Raw genomic sequence first — 24,821 nt, 5'->3', positions numbered from 1 at the left:
AGGGACGATCACAGGTACAGCCTGGATGGTCACCGGAGCCACGCCGCCGGCCCCCTCACAGATGCTGAAGCAAGAAGAGGTCCAGAATCGGCGGCTGAAGACTCCTGCAGTCTTCTTAAGGTAGCGCACAGCACTGCAGCTGTGCGCCATTTTCCTCTCAGCACACTTCACACGGCAGTCACTGAGGGTGCAGGGCGCTGGGGGGGGGGCGCCCTGGGAGGCAAATGAAAACCTTTAAAAAGGCTAAAAATACCTCACATATAGCCCCAGAGGCTATATGGAGATATTTACCCCTGCCTAAATGTACTAAATAGCGGGAGACGAGCCCGCCGAAAAAGGGGCGGGGCCTATCTCCTCAGCACACGGCGCCATTTTCTGTCACAGCTCCGCTGGTCAGGAAGGCTCCCAGGTCTCTCCCCTGCACTGCACTACAGAAACAGGGTATAACAGAGAGGGGGGGCAAAATAAATGGCAATATATTAATATAAAAGCAGCTATAAGGGAGCACTTAATCATAAGGCTATCCCTGTCATATATAGCGCTTTTTGGTGTGTGCTGGCAGACTCTCCCTCTGTCTCCCCAAAGGGCTAGTGGGTCCTGTCTTCGTATAGAGCATTCCCTGTGTGTCTGCTGTGTGTCGGTACGTGTGTGTCGACATGTATGAGGACGTTATTGGTGTGGAGGCGGAGCAATTGCCAAATATGAGGATGTCACCTCCTAGGGGGTCGACACCAGAATGGATGCCTTTATTTGTGGAATTACGGGATAGCGTCAACTCGCTTAAGCAGTCGTTTGCCGACATGAGGCGGCCGGACACTCAATTAGTGCCTGTCCAGGCGCCTCAAACACCGTCAGGGGCTGTAAAACGCCCCTTGCCTCAGTCGGTCGACACAGACCCAGACACAGGCACTGATTCCGGTGGTGAAGGTGACGAATCAACCGTATTTTCCAGTAGGGCCACACGTTATATGATTTTGGCAATAAAGGAGATGTTACATTTAGCTGATACTACAGGTACCACTAAACAGGGTATTATGTGGGGTGTGAAAAAACTACCAGTAGTTTTTACCGAATCAGAAGAATTAAATGACGCGTGGGGTGCCCCGATAAAAAACTGCTAATTTCAAAGAAGTTATTGGCTTTATACCCTTTCCCGCCAGAGGTTAGGGAGCGCTGGGAAACACCTCCTAGGGTGGACAAAGCGCTAACACGCTTATCAAAACAAGTGGCGTTACCCTCTCCTGAGACGGCCGCACTTAAAGATCCATCAGATAGGAGGATGGAAAATATCCAAAAAGGTATATACACACATGCAGGTGTTATACTACGACCAGCTATTGCGACTGCCTGGATGTGCAGTGCTGGGGTAGTTTGGTCAGAGTCCCTGATCGAAAATATTGATACCCTGGACAGGGACAATATTTTACTGTCGTTAGAACAAATAAAGGATGCATTTCTTTATATGCGTGATGCACAGAGAGATATCTGCACACTGGCATCACGGGTAAGTGCTATGTCCATTTCGGCCAGAAGAGCTTTATGGACACGACAGTGGACAGGCGATACGTAGAGGAGTTATTTGGGGTCGGTCTATCGGATTTGGTGGCCACGGCTACGGCCGGGAAATCCACCTTTCTACCTCAAGTCACTCCCCAACAGAAAAAGGCACCGACCTTTCAACCGCAGCCCTTTCGTTCCTTTAAAAATAAGAGAGCAAAGGGCTATTCATATCTGCCACGAGGCAGAGGACGAGGGAAGAGACAGCAACAGGCAGCTCCTTCCCAGGAACAGAAGCCCTCCCCGGCTTCTACAAAAGCCTCAGCATGACGCTGGGGCTTCGCAAGCGGACTCGGGGGCGGTAGGCGGTCGTCTCAAGAATTACAGCGCGCAGTGGGCTCACTCGCAGGTAAATCCCTGGATCCTGCAGATAATATCTCAGGGGTACAGGTTGAAATTAGAGACAGAGCCACCTCGCCGTTTCCTGAAGTCTGCTTTACCAACGTCCCCCTCAGAAAGGGAGACGGTTTTGGAAGCCATTCACAAGCTGTATTCTCAGCAGGTGATAGTCAAGGTACCTCTTCTACAACAAGGGAAGGGGTATTATTCCACTCTTTTTGTGGTACCGAAGCCGGATGGCTCGGTAAGGCCTATTCTAAATCTGAAGTCCTTGAACCTGTACATAAAGAAGTTCAAGTTCAAGATGGAGTCACTCAGAGCAGTGATAGCGAACCTGGAAGAAGGGGACTTTATGGTATCCTTGGACATCAAGGATGCGTATCTCCACGTTCCAATTACCCCTCACACCAGGGGTACCTCAGGTTCGTTGTACAAAACTGTCACTATCAGTTTCAGACGCTGCCGTTTGGTTTGTCCACGGCACCTCGGGTCTTTACAAAGGTAATGGCCGAGATAATATTTCTTCTTCGAAGAAAAGGCGTATTAATTATCCCATACTTGGACGATCTCCTAATAAGGGCAAGGTCCAGAGAACAGCTAGAGATGGGTTTAGCACTATCTCAAGAGGTGCTAAAGCAGCACGGATGGATTCTGAATATTCCAAAATCCCAATTAATGCCGACAACTCGTCTGCTGTTCCTGGGGATGATTCTGGACACAGTTCAGAAAAAGGTTTTTCTTCCCGAAGAAAAAGCCAAGGAGTTATCTGACCTGGTCAGGAACCTCCTAAAACCAGGAAAGGTGTCTGTACATCAATGCACAAGAGTCCTGGGAAAAAATGGTAGCTTCTTACGAAGCAATCCCTTTCGGCAGATTCCATGCAAAGGGATCTGTTGGACAAATGGTCAGGGTCGCATCTTCAGATGCACCTGCGGATAACCCTGTCGCCGAGGACAAGGGTATCCCTTCTGTGGTGGTTGCAGGAGGCTCATCTATTGGAGGGCCGCAGATTCGGCATGCAGGATTGGATCCTGGTGACCACGGATGCCAGCCTGAGAGGCTGGGGAGCAGTCACACAGGGAAGAAATTTCCAGGGAGTGTGGTCGAGCCTGAAAAAGTCTCTTCACATAAGCATTCTGGAACTAAGAGCAATCTACAATGCTCTAAGCCAGGCGGAACCTCTGCTTCAAGGAAGACCGGTGTTGATCCAGTCGGACAACATCACGGCAGTCGCCCATGTAAACAGACAGGGCGGCACAAGAAGCAGGAGGGCAATGGCAGAAGCTGCCAGGATCCTTCGCTGGGCGGAGAATCACGTGATAGCACTGTCAGCAGTATTCATCCCGGGCGTGGACAACTGGGAAGCAGACTTCCTCAGCAGACACGACCTTCACCCGGGAGAGTGGGGACTTCATCCAGAAGTTTTCCACATGCTATTAAACCGTTGGGTAAAACCAATGGTGGACATGATGGCGTCTCGCCTCAACAAAACACTGGACAGGTATTGCGCCAGGTCAAGAGATCCGCAGGCAATAGCTGTGGACGCGCTGGTAACACCTTGGGTGTACCAGTCGGTATATGTGTTTCCTCCTCTGCCTCTCATACCAAAGGTATTGAGGATTATACGGCAAAGAGGAGTAAGACTAGTGGCTCCGGATTGGCCAAGAAGGACTTGGTACCCGGAACTTCAAGAGATGGTCACGGACGATCCGTGGCCTCTACTTCTGAGAAGGGACCTGCTTCAGCAGGGTCCTTGTCTTTTTCAAGACTTACCGCGGCTGCGTTTGACGGCATGGCGTTTGAATGCCAGATCCTAAAAGGAAAAGGCATTCCAGAAGAAGTCATTCCTACCTTGATAAAGGCAAGGAAGGAAGTCACCGCGAAGCATTATCGCCGTATTTGGCGAAAATATGTTGCGTGGTGCGAGCAGCGGAGTGCTCCGATGGAGGAATTTCAACTGGGTCGTTTTCCTACATTTCCTGCAATCAGGATTGTCTATGGGTCTCAAATTGGGATCTATTAAGGTTCAAAATTTCGGCCCTATCAATATTCTTCCAAAAAAGAATTGGCCTCAGTCCCTGAGGTCCAGATTTTTATCAAAGGAGTACTGCATATACAGCCTCCTGTGGTGCCTAAGGTGGCACCGTGGGATCTAAATGTAGTTTTAGATTTCCTCAAATCCAATTGGTTTGAACCACTAAAGAATGTGGATTTGAAATATCTCACATGGAAAGTGACTATGTTACTGGCCCTGGCTTCGGCCGGGAGAGTATCTGAACTGGCGGCTTTGTTTTATAAAAGCCCTTATTTAATTTTCCATTCGACATAGGGCAGAGCTGCGGACGCGTCCGCATTTTCTCCCTAAGGTGGTATCAGCGTTTCACCTGAACCAGCCTATTGTAGTGCCTGCGGCTACAGACGACTTGAAGGACTCCAAGTTGTTGGACGTTGTCAGAGCCTTAAAAATATACATTTAAAGGACGGCTGGAGTCAGAAAATCTGACTCGCTGTTTATACTGTATGCACCCAACAAGTTGGGTGCACCTGCTTCTAAAGCAGTCGATTGCTCGTTGGATTTGTAACAAAATTCAACTTGTACATTCTGTGGCAGGCCTGCCACAGCCTAAATCTGTTAAGGCCCATTCCGCAAGGAAGGTGGGCTCATCTTGGGCGGCTGCCCGAGGGGTCTCGGCATTACAACTCTGCCGAGCAGCTACGTGGTCAGGGGAGAACACGTTTGTAAATTTTTACAAATTTGATACCCTGGCAAAGGAGGACCTGGAGTTCTCTCATTCGGTGCTGCAGAGTCATCCGCACTCTCCCGCCCGTTTGGGAGCTTTGGTATAATCCCCATGGTCCTTTCAGGAACCCCAGCATCCACTTAGGACGATAGAGAAAATAAGAATTTACTTACCGATAATTCTATTTCTCGGAGTCCGTAGTGGATGCTGGGCGCCCATCCCAAGTGCGGATTATCTGCAATACTTGTACATAGTTATTGTTAACTAATTCGGGTTATTGTTTAGGAAGCCATCTTTCAGAGGCTCCTCTGTTATCATACTGTTAACTGGGTTTAGATCACAAGTTGTACGGTGTGATTGGTGTGGCTGGTATGAGTCTTACCCGGGATTCAAAATCCTCCCTTATTGTGTACGCTCGTCCGGGCACAGTACCTAACTGGAGTCTGGAGGAGGGTCATAGGGGGAGGAGCCAGTGCACACCACCTGACCTGTAAAAGCTTTACTTTTGTGCCCTGTCTCCTGCGGAGCCGCTATTCCCCATGGTCCTTTCAGGAACCCCAGCATCCACTACGGACTCCGAGAAATAGAATTATCGGTAAGTAAATTCTTATTTTTTCATATACTTTTTATAGTGAAATCTCTGTCGTATACGTAAGTATTACAGGAAAGGCTCTACCTCACCTCACGTCACTGGATATCTACCATACATGGAGGTAATTTCATGTATAGCTCTACTGCAGAAAACAGCGGAGCAGGGGATAGGAAGAAGTCAGAGGTTTTTAGGCTAGTAGGGTTTGCTGGTGCTTGTAGTTCCACAGCAGCTGTATCATGAATGTATAAGGAATGATATCAGGTGATACATGTGCTTACCGGGCACCATCAAAGCACGTTACGGAGGACAAGCCCTCTGGGGGGGTAGCAGTTGATTTACCGACGGTCCTAATCCCGACAACCATTGACCGACAGTCAAAATACAGACACGTTCAAAATACTGAAATTCATTATACCGACATGTCCAAAATGCAGACATAGAATACCGGCATTTAAAATGCAGACATGTCAGAATGCCAGCATGTGTTTTAAGGAATTTTTGCCCAAAAACCGACTTGTTCACACTTTACCATCCCAGTGGACCCGGAGGGGAAGTATAATAGCGTGCCGAGCGCAGCGGTACACTTATACGATGTCCATGTCGACCTATGTCCACATTGACACCACAAAAAAAAACTGAAAAACTCATGTCGGTATTTTGACTGCATTTTGAACACGTCGGCATATTGAATGTCGGTATTTTGACTGTCGGTCAATGGCTGAAGGTATTATGACTGTCGGTATTGTGGGGGTCATTCCGAGTTGATCGCTCGCTAGCAACTTTTTGCAGCGCGGCGATCAGGTTAAAACTCGGCAAAACTGCGCATGCTTATGCACCGCAGTGTGCAGGCGCGTCGTACGGGTACAAAGAGGATCGGTGCTGGGCGATGGATTTAACGAAGGATCCATTCGCACAGCTGATCTCAAGGTGATTGACAGGAAGAGGGCGTTTGTGGGTGTCAACTGACCGTTTTCTGGGAGTGTTTGGAAAAACACAGGCATGTCCAAGCGTTTGCAGGGCGGGTGTCTGACGTCAATTCCGGGACCAAAAAGACTGAAGTGATCGCAGCGGCTGAGTAAGTCCAGAGCTACTCAGATACTGCAAAAAACTTTTTGTGCCGTCGGCTGCAAAAGCGTTCACACACTTGCAAAGCGAAAATACACTCCCCCATAGGCGGCGACTATCTGATCGCAGCACAGCTAAAAGTTGCTAGCGAGCGATCAACTCGGAAAGACCCTCTGTGTCTGTAGGTAAATCATACTGAACCCCTCTGAGGCATTTACCACCCTGACACCTACGTCGCAATGGTTAGGACGGAACCTTCTGCTAATTTGAATCTGCCTCTAATTGGTCAGTTTAATAAGGTTCAAGTTAGCAAAAGCAAACTCGCCTCACAGCAGCGCACACACCCACGAAAAGCAATTAGAAATGGGGAATCGCAGGACTCGTGACCTGACAGAAGTATGTGGAAAAGTGGGGAAATCATCCAAGACCCCCAAAAAGTGTCAACTAAGAAAGCAGGACAGTATAGAAGGCTGGTGGTGACATAAGGAACGCACTAGAGGTTCTTAAAAACATGTCCAATAACAGATTTTTGCACTTTTAATTAATGGTGAAAATATTGGGGGTCATTCCGAGTTGTTCGCTCGTTATTTTTTTCTCGCAACGGAGCGATTAGTCGCGAATGCGCATGCACAATGTCCGCAGTGCGACTGCGCCAAGTAAATTTGCTATGCAGTTAGGAATTTTACTCACGTTTTTTTCTTCGTTCTGGTGATCGTAATGTGATTGACAGGAAGTGGGTGTTTATGGGCGGAAACTGGCCGTTTTATGGGTGTGTGCGAAAAAACGCTACCGTTTCTGGGAAAAACGCGGGAGTGGCTGGAGAAACGGAGGAGTGTCTGGGCGAACGCTGGGTGTGTTTGTGACGTCAAACCAGGAACGACAAGCACTGAACTGATCGCAGATGCCGAGTAAGTTTGAAGCTACTCAGAAACTGCTAAGAGGTGTGTAATCGCAATTTTGAGAATCTTTCGTTCGCAATTTTACTATGCTAAGATTCACTCCCAGTAGGCGGCGGCTTAGCGTGTGCAAAGCTGCTAAAAGCAGCTTGTGAGCGAACAACTCGGAATGACCCCCATTGTACTGTAGCAGATTTTTCAGCAAATGAAACTATTTACATCAATATAACACTTCTACATACATGTCCCACGTCTTATATCTCTACATACATGTCCCATGTCATTATATCTTTACATACAGGCAGGGGCGCTGATAGCTTCTTAGTACATATAAGAACAATTAGCTATTCGCTGCCGCACGCTCCGCACGGTGGGGGTGGTGGTCTGTCAGGCGGTTCGGGCAAGTGAGATTGATCATCCTCCTCCCACCGACCCGCATCTCACGCAGCCAGAAAGAGAGAGGAGCAGTGTTGAAAGTTTGGCGGTACTGGGTACCGGTAAGAAATTCCAAGCCAGTACGCAGTACCGCCGGGCCGCCACCTTGCAGACACCATGTTGGAGAGAGGAGAGCGCAGCATGCGCCTCTCCTGTCCCTCTCCTGCCTGCCTAGTCAGTCACTCTGGTGACCGGCGGTTTCTCCCTCTGAGTCCGGCGGCGGCGTGTATTACTCAAACGCCGGTTCGTGAGCCAATCAGAGCTTGCGCATCGGCAGCCAATCAGGAGCCGCCATTGCCGGACCACAAGCTCTGATTGGCTCGCAGACCGGCGCCAGATCTGATATACAGGCCGCCGCAGAACTCGAGGAGACCGGACTGAGGGTAGGAGACAGACAGGAGGGGTGCGTGCTGCGCTCTCCTCTCCCAGACAGCAGCAGCTGACAGAGCCGGCCTCAGGCAGCAGCAGCAACAACAACAACGGTGAGTTGCACTGCTGGGGGCATATCTGGCACTATGGGGGCATATCTGGCACTGTGGGGACATATCTGGCACTGTGCGGGCATATCTAGCACTGTAGGTGCATGTGTATCTGGCAACGTAGGGGCATATCTGGCACTCTGGGGACATATCTGGCACTGTGGCGCAATATGTGTATCTGGCACTGTGGGGGCATATCTATCACTTTAGGTGCATGTGTATCTGGCAACGTGGGGGTATATCTAGCACTATGGGTGTATGTGTATCTGGCAACGTGGGGGCATATGTGTATCTGGCACCGTGAGAGCATATCTAGCACCTTGGGGGCATATCTGGCACTGTGGGAGAATATGTGTATCTGGCACCGTGGGGGCAAATCTAGCACCGTGGGAGCATATGTGTAACTGGCACTGTGGGGGCATATCTGGCACTGTGGGATCATGTGTATCTGGCATGGGGGGTAATTCCAAGTTGATCGCAGCAGGAAATGTTTTAGCAATTGGGCAAAACCATGTGCACTGCAGGGAAGGCAGATATAACATGTGCAGAGAGAGTTAGATTTGGGTGTGGTGTGTTCAATCTGCAATCTAATTTGCAGTGTAAAAATAAAGCAGCCAGTATTTACCCTGCACAGAAATAAAATAACCCACCCAAATCTAACTCTCTCTGCACATGTTATATCTGCCTCACCTGCAGTGCACATGGTTTTGCCCAATTGCTAAAAAATTTCCTGCTGCGATCAACTTGGAATTACCCCCATTGTGCGGGCATATCTGGCACTGTGGGGTCATGTGTATCTGGTATTGTGCGGGCATATCTGGCACTATGGGGGCATATGTGTATCTGGCACTGTGGGGGCAAATTTGTATCTGGCACTATTGGGGGCATATGTGTATCTGGCACTGCACTATTGGGGTCATGTGTGCATCACGCCCCAATTTTTATTGGCCATGCCCCCATGTGGCATGGGCACTAAGAATTATTTTCTACTTGCACCACTAGAGAGGAGTGACTGTCTATGCAGCCACCTCTCTCCCCAGTGCGGCACACAGCAGAGATATAATGACATGAGACCTGTATGTAGAGATATAATGACACCTTTACATACAGGTCATACATACATCATTACACTTCACCATACATGTCCCACATCATTTACACCCCTTTATTCATGTCCCATGTCATTTACACCTCTACATACATGTCCCACATCATTACACCTCTACATGTCACACATCATTACACCTCTACATACATGTCCCACATAATTACACCTCTACATACATGTCACACATCATTACACCTCCACATACATGTTTCACTTCATTTACACCCCTTTATACATGTCCCCACATTACACCTCAACATACATGTCCCCTGTCATTTACACCTCTACATACATGTCCCACATCATTACACCTCTACATACATATCCCACATCATTTACACTTCTACATACATGTCCCACATCATTACACCTCCACATACATGTTTCACTTTATTTACACCCCTTTATACATGTCCCCACATCATTACACCTCTACATACATGTCCCACATCATTACACCTCTACATACCTGTCCCATATCATTTACACTCCTTAATTCATGTCCCACATCATAACACCTCTACATACATGTCCCCTGTCATTTAAACCTCTACATGCATGTCCCACATCATTACACCTCTACATACCTGTCCCACATCATTACACCTCTACATACCTGTCCCACATCATTACACCTCTACATACCTGTCCCACATCATTACACCTCTACATACCTGTCCCACGTCATTACACCGCTACATACATGTTCCACGTCATTGCACTTCAACATACCGGTCCCATGTCATAACACCTCTACATACATGTCCCACATCATTTGCACCTCTACATATCTGTCCCAATATCATTAAATCTCTACATACATGTCCCACATCATTACATCTCTTCATACATGTCCCACATGTTTACACCCCTATATACAGCCACTTCTCTCCCCAGTGAAGCACACAGCAGAGATATAATGACGTGAGACCTGTATGTAGAAATATAATGACACCTTTACACACGGTCCCACATCATTACACTTCACCATACATGTCCCACATCATTAAATCTCTACATACATTTCTCACATCATTAAACCTCTACATACATGTCCCACATCATTACACCACTACATACATGTCACTACATCATTACACTCCTACATACATTTCCCGCATCATTACACCCCTACATACCTGTCCCACATCATTACACCTCTACATACCTGTCCCACATCATTACACCTCTACATACATGTCCCACATCATTACATCTCTACATACCTGTCCCACGTCATTACACCTCTACATATATGTCCCATGTCATTACACCTCTACATACATGTCCCACGTCATTACACCTCTGCATACATGTCCCACATCATTCCACCTCTACATACCTGTCCCACATCATTACATTTCTACATACATGTCCCACATCATTACCCCTCTACATACATGTCCCATGTCATTACACCTCTACATACATGTCTCACATCATTACACTTCTACATATCTGTCCCACATCATTACATACCTGTCCCACGTCATTACACCTCTACATACATGTTCCATGTCATTACACCTCTACATGCCTGTCCCTCATCATTACACCTCTACATCAGGGACGTGCAGTCAGGGGAGGCAGTGCCTCCCCTGTCATTAATGATTAAAATAATATAAAGAAGATACTTATGACACATATTCTGTGTCATAAGTATCTGCTGTAGCCTTTACATTATTTTAATAATTTCTACTTCATAAAAAAGTGTTCTAAATTTGTTTCAGAGGCACCGCTCTCGGTGCCTCCAGCTAACAATGTTAAAGGGACGGAAGTGGGGGGCGGGGCTGAGCATCGGGCAGTAAAAGCCCTTTAAAAAAATCCATGTAGGCGGCACCTACTGGAAGTGCCGCTTTGACACGTCCTGTCAATGATTTATATTTAATTGGCCAGCGGCAGTGCCCCCACCCCCGTCAACCCCTGGCCCAACCCTCGTCTCCTAGTAACTCACAGCACTCTCAGCAGCGGCGGTAGAGAGGAGAGAGAGCTGCTTCTGGAGGCGGAGTCTGGAGAGAAGAAGTATTATCCCCGGCTCCTGCAGGCTGAACCAGCGGCTGCTGCGGCGCTTCAAGCTCCGCCCCTCCGGTGGCGCCAGTGACAGTGCTGTGTAGCAGGCACTGGGGGGTGAGACTTCATGACGTCTCATCCCCTGAGTGAGAAGGCGACTTCGGACGCTGGAGCTGGACTCTAACAAGCCTGCACTGAGGTCAGACAGAGGAGGGGGGGAAGGGTTGTCCAGCTGGGGGAATCATTGCATATATTTTACAGGGTGGGAGTGAAAGGTTCATTAAATATATAAAGGGTGGGAAAGAGGGGTTACTAAATATTTATTGGGTGGGAGGATCAGTAAATATATAAGGGGTGATGATGAGGGGGGGCCACTAAATATATAATGTGTAAAATAGGGGACGTTGTCTGCCATAATGTGTAAAAGGGGGGACGCTGTCTGCCGTAATGTGTAAAAAAAGGGTACGCTGTCTGCCGTAATGTGTAAAAAGGGGACGCTGTCTGCCATAATGTGTAAAAAGGGGACGCTGTGCGATATATCGCACTGCGATGCGCGATGGGCATCTGCCGGGAGCAGCCAGAGGCAGTGACGTGCCCATCACGTGATTATCATGCGATCTATCGCATGATCGCATGGTAGTCACTTTGGCAGTTCAGGTGCGATTTCATCGCACCTGAACTGCCGGTGCGATGCCCCGCAACGTCGCAGGGCATCGCACAAGTGTATGGGCTACATATCAGTACAGTGTCCTGGGTGCCCTCCAATGCAGGGGTTAAAGAAATAGTGATCTGGCGGGGTGGGTAACAGTATAAATTATTATAAGGCAGTTACATCTGTATACTTCTCAACATTTCAATTTTATGAAAAAAATTTCAGCTGACGTCATGCTCACTGCAAATGGGCGCCATTCTGACGTCAGTGGGAGTCTGGAACGGCAGGAAGCATAGCTGCATATGGGGCTTGGTGAAGAGTATTTAAGGTAAGCCACAGTTATCTTATTTTACACTTGATGAAAAATGTTGTCATAAAATTGAAACATTGAGAAGTTTATAGGTGTAACCGCCTTATCAATATTTATACACTGACCGCGAGTGCCGGGAGATCACACTTTGTGTGTGTGTGTGTATATATATATATATATATATATAATATGCCTTCGGAGCATGCAGGGGTAGTGGTGGTAGCCGGCATCAGCTCGGAGGCGGTAGCGGGCATCAGCGAGACTCGGCTGACATTATAGCTGCAGTGCCTCACCAGCCACTGACCTCACCGCACGCTACTGCTCTACATACCTGTCCCACATCATTACACCTCTACATACCTATCCCTCATCATTACACCTCTACATACCTGCCCCACATCATTACACCTTTACATACATGTCCCACATCATTACAAATCTACATGCCTGTCCCTCATCATTACACCTCTACAAGCCTGTCCCACATCATTACACCTCTACATGCCTGTCCATCATCATTACACCTCTACATGCCTGTCCCACATCATTACAACTCTACATGCCTGTCCCTCATCATTACACCTCTACATGCCTGTCCCTCATCATTACACCTCTACATGCCTGTCCCACATCATTACAACTCTACATGCCTGTCCCTCATCATTACACCTCTACATGCCTGTCCCACATCATTACAACTCTACATACATGCCCACGTCACTACACCTCTACATACCTGTCCCACATCATTACACCTCTACATACATGTCCCACATCATTACAACTCTACATGCCTGTCCCTCATCATTACACCTCTACATGCCTGTCCCACATCATTACACCTCTACATGCCTATCCCTCATCATTACACCTCTACATGCCTGTCCCACATCATTACACCTCTACATAGATGTCCCACATCATTACACCTCTACATACCTGTCCCACAATATTACACCTCTACATGCCTGTCCCTCATCATTACACCTCTACATACATGTTCCACATCATTACACCTCTACATACATGTTCCACATCATTACACCTCTACAGACCTGTCCCACATCATTACATCTCTAAATACATGTCCCGGCATCATTTCACCCCTATGTACATGTGCTCCATCATTACACCTCTACATACATGTCCCCTGTCATTTACACCTCTACATACATGTCCCCTGTCATTTACATCTCTACATACATGTCCCCTGTCATTTACACCTCTACATACATGTCCCCACATCATTACCCCCCTTCATTCATGTCCCACATTATTACACCTCATACATGTCCCCACATCATTACACCCCTTCATACATGTCCTGCATTATTACACCCCTACATACATGTCCTGCATCATTACACCTCTACATACCTGTCCCACATCATTACACCTCTATATACATGTCCTGCATCATTACACCTCTACATACATGTCACACATCATTACACCTCTACATACCTGTCCCACATTATTAGACCTCTACATACCTGTCCCACGTCATTACACCTCTACATACATGTCCCCTGTCATTTACACCTCTTCATACATATCCCCACATCATTACACTCCTACATACATGTCCTGCATCATTACACCCCTACATACATGTCCTGCATCATTACACCTCTACATACCTGTCCCAAATCATTATACCTCTACATGCCTGTCCCAAATCATTACACCTCTACATACATGTCCCACATCATTACACCTCTACATACATGTCCCACATCATTACACCTCTACATACCTGTCCCACATCATTACACCACTACATACATGTCCCAACATCATTACACCCCTATGTACATGTCCCTCATCATTACACCTCTACATACATGTCCCCTGTCATTTACACCTCTACATACATGTCCCCCGTCATTTACACCTCTACATACATGTCCCCCGTCATTTACACCTCTACATACATGTCCAACATCATTACACCTCTACATACATGTCCCAACATCATTTACACCTTTACATACATGTCCCACGTCATTACACCCCTTCATACCTGTCCCACATCATTTACACCTCTACATACATGTCCCACATCATTTACTCCTCTACATACATGTCCCCACATCATTTACACCTCTACATACCTGTCCCACATCATTACACCTCTACATACATGTCCCCCGTCATTTACACCTCTACATACATGTCCAACATCATTACACCTCTACATACATGTCCCAACATCATTTACACCTTTACATACATGTCCCACATCATTACACCTCTACATACATGTCCCCCGTCATTTACACCTCTACATACATGTCCAACATCATTACACCTCTACATACATGTCCCAACATCATTTACACCTTTACATACATGTCCCACATCATTACACCCCTTCATACCTGTCCCACATCATTTACACCTCTACATACATGTCCCACATCATTTACTCCTCTACATACATGTCCCCACATCATTTACACCTCTACATACCTGTCCCACATCATTACACCTCTACATACATGTCCCACATCATTTACACCTCTACATACATGTCCCAACATCATTTACACCTTTACATACATGTCCCACATCATTACACCCCTTCATACCTGTCCCACATCATTTACACCTCTACATACATGTCCCACATCATTTACTCCTCTACATACATGTCCCCACATCATTTACACCTCTACATACCTGTCCCACATCATTACACCTCTACATACATGTCCCACATCATTTACACCTCTACATACCTGTCCCACATCATTACACCTCTACATACATGTCCCACATCATTTACTCCTCTACATACCTGTCCCACATCATTACACTTTTACATACATGTCCCACATCATTTACACTTCTACATACATGTCCCCACATCATTATACCCTTACATACATGTCTGATGTCAGTTAAGTCGTTATTGAGTTTTTTAGAGAAATTCACCTGAAAACTGGTATATATTTATTGACCAAATTATGGAGGTCATTCCGAGTTGTTCACTCGTTGCCGATTTTCCCTATACTGCGATTATCCGCTAACTGCGCATGCGTAATGTTCGCAGAGCGCATGCGCTTAGTTATTTTACACAAAAGTTTGGTATTTTACTCACGGCATAACAAAGCTTTTTCTTCGTTCTGGTGATCGTAGTGTGATTGACAGGAAGTGGGTGTTTCTGGGCGGAAACTGGACGTTTTATGGGAGTGTGCGAAAAAACGCTGGCATTTATGGGAAAAACGCGGGAGTGTCTGAAGAAACGGGGGAGTGTCTGGGCGAACGCTGGGCGTGTTTGTGACGTCAAACCAGGAACGAAACTGACTGAACTGATCGCAGTGGAGGAGTAAGTCTGGAGCTACTCAGAAACTGCTAAGAAATTTTTATTCGCAATTCTGCGAATCTTTCGTTCGCAATTCTGCTAAGCCAAGATACACTCCCAGAGGGCGGCGGCTAAGCGTGTGCAATGCTGCTAAAAGCAGCTAGCGAACGAACAACTCGGAATGAGGGCCTATGTTATTTAAACCCCTACAACTGCATGATTATTAACTAGGAGGCTGTGCCAGAGGTTCTGCACTGTGCCCCAACATTTGGGTGGGGTGTGTTCAAACTGAAATCTAAATTGCAGTGTAAAAATAAAGCAGCCAGTATTTACCCTGCACAGAAACAAATTAACCCACCCAAATCTAACTCTCTCTGCACGTTATATCTGCCACACCTGCAGTGCACATGGGGGGTCATTCAGATCTGATCGAACGCTAGAATTTTTCGCTGCGCTGTGATCAAGTCATAACTGCGTATGCACCGCAATGCGCAGGTGCGTCGCATCGGTGCAAAGCGAATCGTTGCTGTGCGATGGATTGTACGAAGAATCCATTCACACAGCCGATCGCAAGGAGATTGACAGGAAGAAGGCGTTTGTGGGTGGCAACTGACCGTTTTCTGGGAGTGTTTGGAAAAACGCAGGCGTGTTCAAGCGTTTGCAGGGCGGGAGTCTGACGTCAGTTCTGGGACCGGACAGGCTGACGTGATCGCAGCGGCTGAGTAAGTTCAGACCTACTCAGAAACTGCACAAACTGTTTTGTACCACTCGGCTGCACAGGTGATCGCACACTTGCAAAGCAAATATACACTCCCCTATAGGCGGCGCCTATCTGATCGCATTGCTGCAAAAAAAAAACCCTAGCGAGCGATCAGGTCTGAATTAGGCCCCTGGTTTTGCCCAACTGCCAACAAATGTGCTGCTACGATCAGGTCTGAATTACCCCCATAGTTTTGCCCATTAGCTAAGGGCTGTTTCTAGCCAATTTGGCTCCCAGTGCGAGATTTAAAAATGCGCCCCCCCCCCCCTCCATTGACATTAAAAAAATGTTCCTCACTGAAATAGGCGTGGTCTCGCCTGAAAAGGCTACCTTACGCCCCAGTTTTTGACCCTGCACCAACAGATCACGCCCACCACAGGGAAAAAAAATAAATACCACCATATTAAGCCCCACACAGTAATGCCCCCTGCACCATATTATGCCACACACCGCAATGCCCTTGATACATTATGACCTACATTAAAGTTTCTAATTACTTTTAAATTACCTGCTCGTTACCAAGGGTTTCATGCACTGGGTGTCATGCTGGTTGCCAGGGGTTTCATCCTCTGGAATCCATGCTGGTTGCCAGGGGTTTCATGCTCTGGGATCCATGCTGGTTGCCAGGGGTTTCTGCTCTAGGATCCATGCTGGTTGCCAGGGGTTTCATGCTCTGGGACGGGTGTCATGATCGTTGCTAGGGGTGTGTAATGCCAGTTGCCAGGGCTGTGTAATGCTAGTTGCCAGAGCTGTGTAATGCTAGTTGCCAGGGCTGTGTACTGCTAGTTGCCAGGGCTGTGTAATGCCAGTTGCCAGGGCTGTGTAGTGCTCGTTGTCAGGGTTGTGTACAGCGCCCACCAGCCCGCCAGCACCTCCCCCTCTCCTCCTCCCGCCCGCCAGTCAGGTGATGCGGCTGCTGATTCCTGGTGCTCCCCTTCATTACTACTCCGCTTGGGGGCGCGTTTCCACCGTGATGTCACGACACACACACACATGTCATTACGCGAAACTCCGCCCCCCAAGCGGAGTAGTAATGATGGGGAGGAGGGGGAGCACCATGAGACACCAAAGTGCAGAGGGGGGGGCCCACCGTGCGACCGCACGCGTTGCTTGCCGCAAGAAACGGCACTGGCTAACAAATTTGCTGCTGCAATCAGGTCTGAATTAGGCCCATGGTCTCCACCCAATCCATTCTAAAGATATTATGTAGTTTCTCTTTATATAAGGAGAACGTGGGAGGACCAGAGGTCACCCAATTCTGCAAAATGCTTTTCTTAGCAGTGGAACTAATTGCTAGTAGTAGTTTTTTCCACCTCTCGATACCTTTTGAGTTCTTGGAGCAAAACCAAATAATGGGTCCGATTCAGGTTGGATTGTAAAACGCGATCCAACCGCAAAAATTGCTAAAAGGATGTAGGCCGGATCGCGCCCCATCAACTACGTTCTAACGCCGTTGGCACGCCCCCTCCCACCCCTCGACCGTCACTGCTATTAGCATCTCACAGGGCTCCCAGGGTGCACACGCTCAGTGCGCACACCTGCGCGAGCGCACTCCACATAGGATCACTGCCGCGATCCAGTCTGAATTAGGACCTGACTTGGGCCCATTGCCCACTTCGGGGACATCAGAATATAATTAATTAGGGTCCTTTCAGCATCGCTTTTTACTTTCATCCAAAATCCCCTTATTATTGGTCAGTCCCATAACATGTGGTATAAATCTGTTAAAGCCCAGTTACATTTTGGACATCAATCCATTGTTGCCAGACCCATGAGATATTGGGGGTCATTCAGACCTGACTGCACGCTAGCTATTTTTTGCAGCGCTGCGATCAGATAGTCGCCGCCTATGGGGGAGTGTATATTTGCTGTGCAAATGTGCGATCGCATGTGCAGCTGAGCGGTACAAAAAGTTTTGTGCAGTTTCTGAGTAGCTCAGAACTTACTCAGCCGCTGCGATCACTTCAGCCTGTCCGGTCCTGGAATTGACGTCAGACACCCGCCCTGCAAACGCTTGGACACTCCTGCGTTTTTCCAACCAATCCCTGAAAACGGTCAGTTGACACCCATAAACGCCTTCTTCCTGTCAATCTTCTTGCGATCAGCTGTGCAAATGGATTCTTCGCACTAAGCCATCACTCAGCAACGATCCGCTTTGCACTCGTATGACGCCCCTGCGCATTGCAGTGCATACGCATGCGCAGTTCTGACCTGATCACAGTGCAGCAAGAAATCCAAGCATGCGATCAGGTCGGTATGACCCCCATTGTCTTTTGGGAGAGAGATAAATTCTGTGTATAATATTATAGAACAATTCTTCATACATACCTGCAGACAAAAGTTTACAATGCCTCCAACGAAGAAAGCAGTCGTAGCGGCGACCGCAAGAAGATTGACAGGAAGAAGGCGGATCCGGGCGTCAGCTCTCCATTTTCGGGGCGTGGAGATCTGAACGCAGGCGTGTCGAGGCGTTTGGAGAGCGGATGTCTGACGTCAATTCCGGGACCTGCAATGCTGAGGTGATCGCACAGGGTAAGTAACTCTTACCCTAGTCTAGTTCTGCACAAAACTTTTTTTGCATAGCAGGACTGCACAAGCGATCGCAGCCTTGCTATGCAAAAATACACTCCCCCATAGGCGGCGTCTAGTTGATAGCACGGGCTGCAAAAGTGGCAGCATGCGATCAACTCGGAATGAGGGCCCTTGTGTCGAGATGGAAAATGAACCAGCCATTGACTCATGCCTGACTGTGCGGCAGTGTGGTCAAACATATTATACAATATACCGTAATAAGAAGAAATTGCTCTTTTGTGAGAGGGTCCTTGACCTATTAATTTATCTAAGGGGTTTTCCCAATCCAATTCCCCAAATTATCTGATTACTTAAGTGATGTAGTATTGTGCTTGTAAAAATGCTATAGGATCAGCTTGAAGAAAATCAAACTTGCCAGATGCTTCCGAGAAAGTAACAGGGGCCTATATTTACTAATATTCGTGTTTGAGTCGGTTTGTGTAGTGTTTAAACTCGTTTTGTATCGGGTGCATTTTCATGCAACTTTTTGAAACTATATACGCCAAGTTACTAAGCAGGCGACTTCATGGTTTTCGTGTTTTCCAATGTCGATGCCAGTCGGGGTTTTTTTGGCACATTTACGGCCGTCATTGTCGTTTGCGTACCTGTTTTTGTAGTATTTTCAGGGTTTTTTTTCTATGTTAAACGCGGCAGGGTTATTTTTCAACCACGGCCGCATTTTGACTTTTAGTTTCGTTTTTCATCCCCGTTCGTGATTGGTTGTGTTTCAGATGTAGGAGTGTCTGTGCGCAACCATATAAATATGCCCCAAACCGTCCGCACCTCGTGGGTTTAGTTAGTGGTGAGGAGGGAGGTTGTGCTGTGGAGGTTGGTGATTTTTTGGTTTGGTGAGCAGTGTTGTTTGCGATTTCTGAGTGTAGTATTGTGTTTGAAAGTAGTCTTGTCATTCTTGTAGTCTTGTTTTTTTTTGGTTTTATCTCATTTTTTGTCTAAGTTTCTTTTCTTTATAGTCCCTTGTCAGTGTGTGTGTGTGTGTGTGTGTGTGTGTGTGTGTGTGTGTGTGTGTGTGTGTGTGTGTGTACGTGTGTGTGTGTGTGTGTGTTTGTGTGTGTGTGTGAGTTGTGCAGTGGTAGTGGAGGAGTGTGTTGTTTGTTTTTTCTTTTTTCTGTGTTAAGTGTTTAGACACATAATTATGTGTGACTCAGAGGTGGGTGAGGTGGCTGAGGTGAGTGAGGTGGAGGGTGTGAGTGAGGGGCAGGAGGTTGGTCAGGTGGAGGAGGTGAGTGAGAGTGAGGTGGGTGAGGTTGCTGCAGCAGCCTCAAGTGACAGTGATAGTGACAGTCAGAGAGCTCCGCAGCCACGCACCACTACTAAGACTGGGCGGAATGTCAAGTTTAGTTATGCAGAAAATGTGGCATTGGTGCGGGAGCTGATGAAGTATCAGCGGCAGCTATTTGGGCCTGAGTCCGCCAAGGTGCCAACACGGAAGAAGACGGTGTTGTGGGCGAAAGTTGTTGCTGCTGTCAATAGTGAGGGGGTGGTCAAGCGGACGGAGGACACGTGCCGCAAACGGTACTATGACATAAAGCGACGTGTCAAGTCCAAAATGACCAAGGAGGCGAAGTTGGCTCGAAAAACCGGTGGAGGCCAGCCCTTTATTGCAAGATATCTGGACTATGAAGAGCCCATGCGGAGTTTAATACCTGCAGAAGTAGTGTCTGCAACCCATGTCCGGGATTCCGATCGGCCCAGGAAGAATGGTGAGCATGTGTATTTGCCTTAACATTCTATGACATTACTTCTGGCTTTTTTTTTTTTTTTTTAAATGTGTGTCATGTGACGTTACATATTACTCCCATCTTCAAGTGTGCGTAAGCAAATACATTGTTTTGGGTAATGTTTTCTACAAAAGCCAATGTAACATATTACTTTATTGTTTGTCATGTGGTTTTTTTTTTCAGTACATTTTCCATGTGTAGTTTGGACTTGGTGTGTCATTGAATTGTCCAGCAATAATGTTTTACTTTTGCACATTTTACAGTTTTAAAGTTTGACTATGTTTTGTATTTCAGTTATCCATGTGCAATGTTGCCAAAACAGTGGTTGTCATGTTAGAGGCTGGAGTAGTGCAAAGTGGCTTTGAAGCCAGTTACATGTGTGATTTCATTAGTACTGAATGTAATATTGTTTTACACAAACCCACTATTTGTTTGTTCAGTTTGAGTCTGTATTTGTACCCTGACACTGCAGACTTAGTTACCTTACTATTTGTTTGTTTTTTTGGGGGGGGTTTTGGTGGTTTTTTTGGTTGGCTCATATTGTGGCAATGTGTGTTTGGAGTGCCACATCACAGAGCAATTTCTGTATTGCATCTGTAATTTTTTTCCTGTCATTACAAAATTGTTAGTGTATGTATTTGTAATTGTGTCCTATGTCTGTGTCCTGTACATGATTCCCTGTGTTGCACTTTCCATAGTGCATATGGCTATTGGACAATGTTTTTTGTTTTATGTTGTGGTTTTTTGGTTTAAGGTCCTTATGTTTTGAGTCATAAAAAAAAACATTTTTTTAAAGATTTAATGTTTATAAGCATAATGGGTGGATGTATCAACAATAGCATGAATACATGAGTTATGTTATTTGTTTCTTGATTTACAGTGTTGGAAAAAAGCAGTACTGGTCATCCTACAGTCACTCCCATGACATCTGATGATGATGACGCACCGGAAGCAGGTAAAGTGTCCATTGTAGTATAGGTTATGTTTGTAAAGGAATGACCATAACAAAATGTCACTTTCAATACTAGGTCCATCAAAAGAAGTCTTGAGCAGCAGAAGGCGGACTTCTGTAACACACCACAAAATAAAACATGTTGCAGCAAAAAAAGCAAGGTCTGATGTCCAGGGCCAACCACAGCAGGCTACCCCGCCACGAAGATTATCGACAGTATGTTCGGTCCCCCCACTCCAAATTTTGGACACACCTCCAAGACGCCAACCACACTCCCCTCATCTTGATTGTGAGTAACAAACTGAAATAAATTAAATAAATGTCAGATCTTAATAATCCATTTACTTAAACGCATTAAGTCAAAACCCATCAAAATCTGCAAAACTTACCGAAGTCAGTAAAACATGAAATGGAATCCTAGCAAAATGGCCTTGTCCACATCCAGTAAAGATATGTATGTCCACTTCAGCCATACAGTAGCACATTGTGTGTAAGATGCTGCAACAGAAACTCATGTGTAAGCTTGGCAAATAGTAAGATTGTTTTCATCATTTTCACATGTGTGTTTGACCTAACATTGCCAAATACATACAAAAACATTACTATGTTTTTGTTTTTATAAGGCAACACATTATGGATTACAATGTGTTTTTATGGTGGAGTATGTCTGATCTACCATACAACTCATGTGTTTGCTTTCAGAATGAAGTAACCAGACACATTTGCCACAAACAGGCATGTGTATGTATTTAAGTTATGAGTGATGATGTTGCTAGGCAGGATATCTGAAAGCACCAGTCAATGACATGTGTTCCATGTTTAGTGCTTTTTTATAATTTCTCAAACATATGGATAACTAACGGATAAATGTTTATAATTTCAGCTTCTAGTCCTGGTACCAGCATCCCTACGCAACACCAGCAACACAGTGACATGGATGAGACAATCATGTTAGAAATGCAGCCATTAAGCCAAGGAATCAGCCCCCCAGCACCTGTGAGTACACCACCACAGCAAAGCACACCACCACCACAACACATCTCAACAACACCAGTAACACAAGGCCCTGATCAAGTGTTTTGGAACATTTGGGCTAGACAGCAGGCCACTAATGAAGATTGCCTGCGTAGGCAGACACAAATGTTTGCAAGCCTACCATGTCACCTCAGAAGAATAACCAGAAATATGAGTAGACAAAATGAACAAACCACGAGAATTGGCAATACCATGGAAATCATGCGTGCAGACATTACACATGTCATGGGCAACTTACAGCGCATAATTGAAGAACAGCACAGACAACAGCAAAGCTATATCAACATTTTAGAAAACAATCAAAAGATCAACGAATCTATCTCCAGAATTGTAGACAATCAAAATGCTGCAACACGTGAACTCAATGCCACCCTCACTAACCTCAATGAAACACTCAGATTTCTGCACCAACAGCAAACAAGCAGCAGTTTTGGTTCGACTACTCCAATTATAACGCCAGTGTCATCACCACCAAGACGCTCCACCAGAGCACGCCAACATGACAGTGGTAAAGGCAAAGGCCAGGACAAGCAGCCACCCAAAAAAAGTTAAAATATAAACCACAACGATTTCTTTAAAGAGAAGTAAAATAAAATACTTAGTAAGTGTATGTTTGTCAGAATAGATATAACACTTAGCTCCTTGACAATTTGTACAACATCATTAATTATAACTGGTACAAACAACAACAGGAAATTTATATGCACATTTATTCTTTACCATCTTTGTATTTTTTTGGAGGAGGAAAATGTTGTTTGAGCTGCACATAGATGTTAGTATGAAGAAACCAGACCACTTGATTTTTTTCTAATCATTACTCTTTCTAGATTCCAATCATTCTCATATCCTGCAGACACAATAATTGGCAGCCAGGCAGAATATGTTTAGCAGGAAGTAAACAGACCACTTGATTTTTTTTCTAATCATTACTCTTTCTAGATTCCAATCATTCTCATCTCATGCAGACACAATAATTGGCAGCCAGGCAGAATGTCTTTAGCATGCAGTAACCAGACCACTTGATTTTTTTCTAATCATTACTCTTTCTAGATTCCAATCATTCTCATCTCATGCAGACACAATAATTGGCAGCCAGGCAGAATGTCTTTAGCATGCAGTAACCAGACCACTTGATTTTTTTCTAATCATTACTCTTTCTAGATTCCAATCATTCTCATCTCATGCAGACACAATAATTGGCAGCCAGCCAGATTCATCCATGACCAATGCAACTATTTCTTCTGTAGACGACTTTACAAGAAAAACACAATAGAGTTGGGTAAAAGTGTCCTAATATGTTGGGGTAACATTTTTAAATTTCAGGGCCAAAATGAATGACATTATTGTTGTGGCATGTTTGTGTGTGTAAAAAATGAGTAATCATATTAAAAAACATGAGGCAGAACCAACAAAATGTGAAATATTTGAAAGTTTAACACTAATGTGTCAAAGTCGAAAAATATTGTAATGCATATACCCTGTACTAACCCCATGCACATGCCCGCTGCGCGTGCACTTAGTCAGCCGTGCATGCACATATCCGCAATTTGCGTAGGATAGCTCCTGCGATCATGCGCGTGGTATGGGTATTTACGGCGGAGTTTGTGGGCGCGTAGGGGGTTATTATAACATTACATATTTAACCCAAATAGTGCATTTTGTACACATAGTTCCCCTACACCACATCAGCGAGTATCAACAGTTTAAACAGTTCCAGGACTAAGGGATTCGCCTTTGCATGATAGGAAGGGTCAGATAAAGGTTGGAAGGTGATGTCTAGTATCCAGCTGTAGGGTATTTTAAGGGTAACATTCCGGTGTTGGTTAGAGAAAGATCGCATGTTCCAGCGTATAGTTATGTGCAAAAGTAGAATATAGATATTAACTGTATTTACTGTATATTATGTATGCGGCGGGAATCCAGAGGATACCACCCACAAGAGCAGTTGGGGAAAGATATCGCCCACCTTTTCAAATCAACCTATGACCTCTCCTGTAATGAAAAGACACATCTCTGTGTCCAATGGACAATGAGATTACAGTGACCATTGTATTGTGTATGTAAGCTGTGTATAAAAAGCCCATTGTTGCCTGGCCGGTCAGAAGACTCTGAACGCTTTCTATCTGACAAGTGGAGGACCGGCCGGGTTGCGCTTGCGAACATTCTCACGTATGTACATTGACTGTAGCCATTATTCTGTTTTAGATTTATCTTGTTAGCCTGTAGTGTATGATTTGTACTGTTTTACCTTTTGAAATAATCCACGGTGGCCT

General features: G+C 45.9%; 1 protein-coding gene across 1 annotated transcript; it reads left to right on the top strand.

Moving 5' to 3' along the window:
• Positions 1–21,446: 21,446 nt before the first annotated feature.
• On the top strand, positions 21,447–24,033 carry LOC134929493 (uncharacterized). The gene is made up of 3 exons (XM_063925098.1): positions 21,447–21,516; positions 21,590–21,802; positions 22,397–24,033. The coding sequence occupies exons 1-3, from the start codon at positions 21,483–21,485 to the stop codon at positions 23,098–23,100; spliced, it is 951 nt and encodes a 316-aa protein (XP_063781168.1). The 5' UTR covers positions 21,447–21,482; the 3' UTR covers positions 23,101–24,033.
• The last annotated feature ends 788 nt before the right edge of the window (positions 24,034–24,821 follow it).

This window comes from Pseudophryne corroboree, chromosome 5 (genome assembly GCF_028390025.1).
Source record: "Pseudophryne corroboree isolate aPseCor3 chromosome 5, aPseCor3.hap2, whole genome shotgun sequence".
Lineage (NCBI taxonomy): Eukaryota > Metazoa > Chordata > Amphibia > Anura > Myobatrachidae > Pseudophryne > Pseudophryne corroboree.
This window is presented reverse-complemented; position numbering and strand designations above follow the sequence as displayed.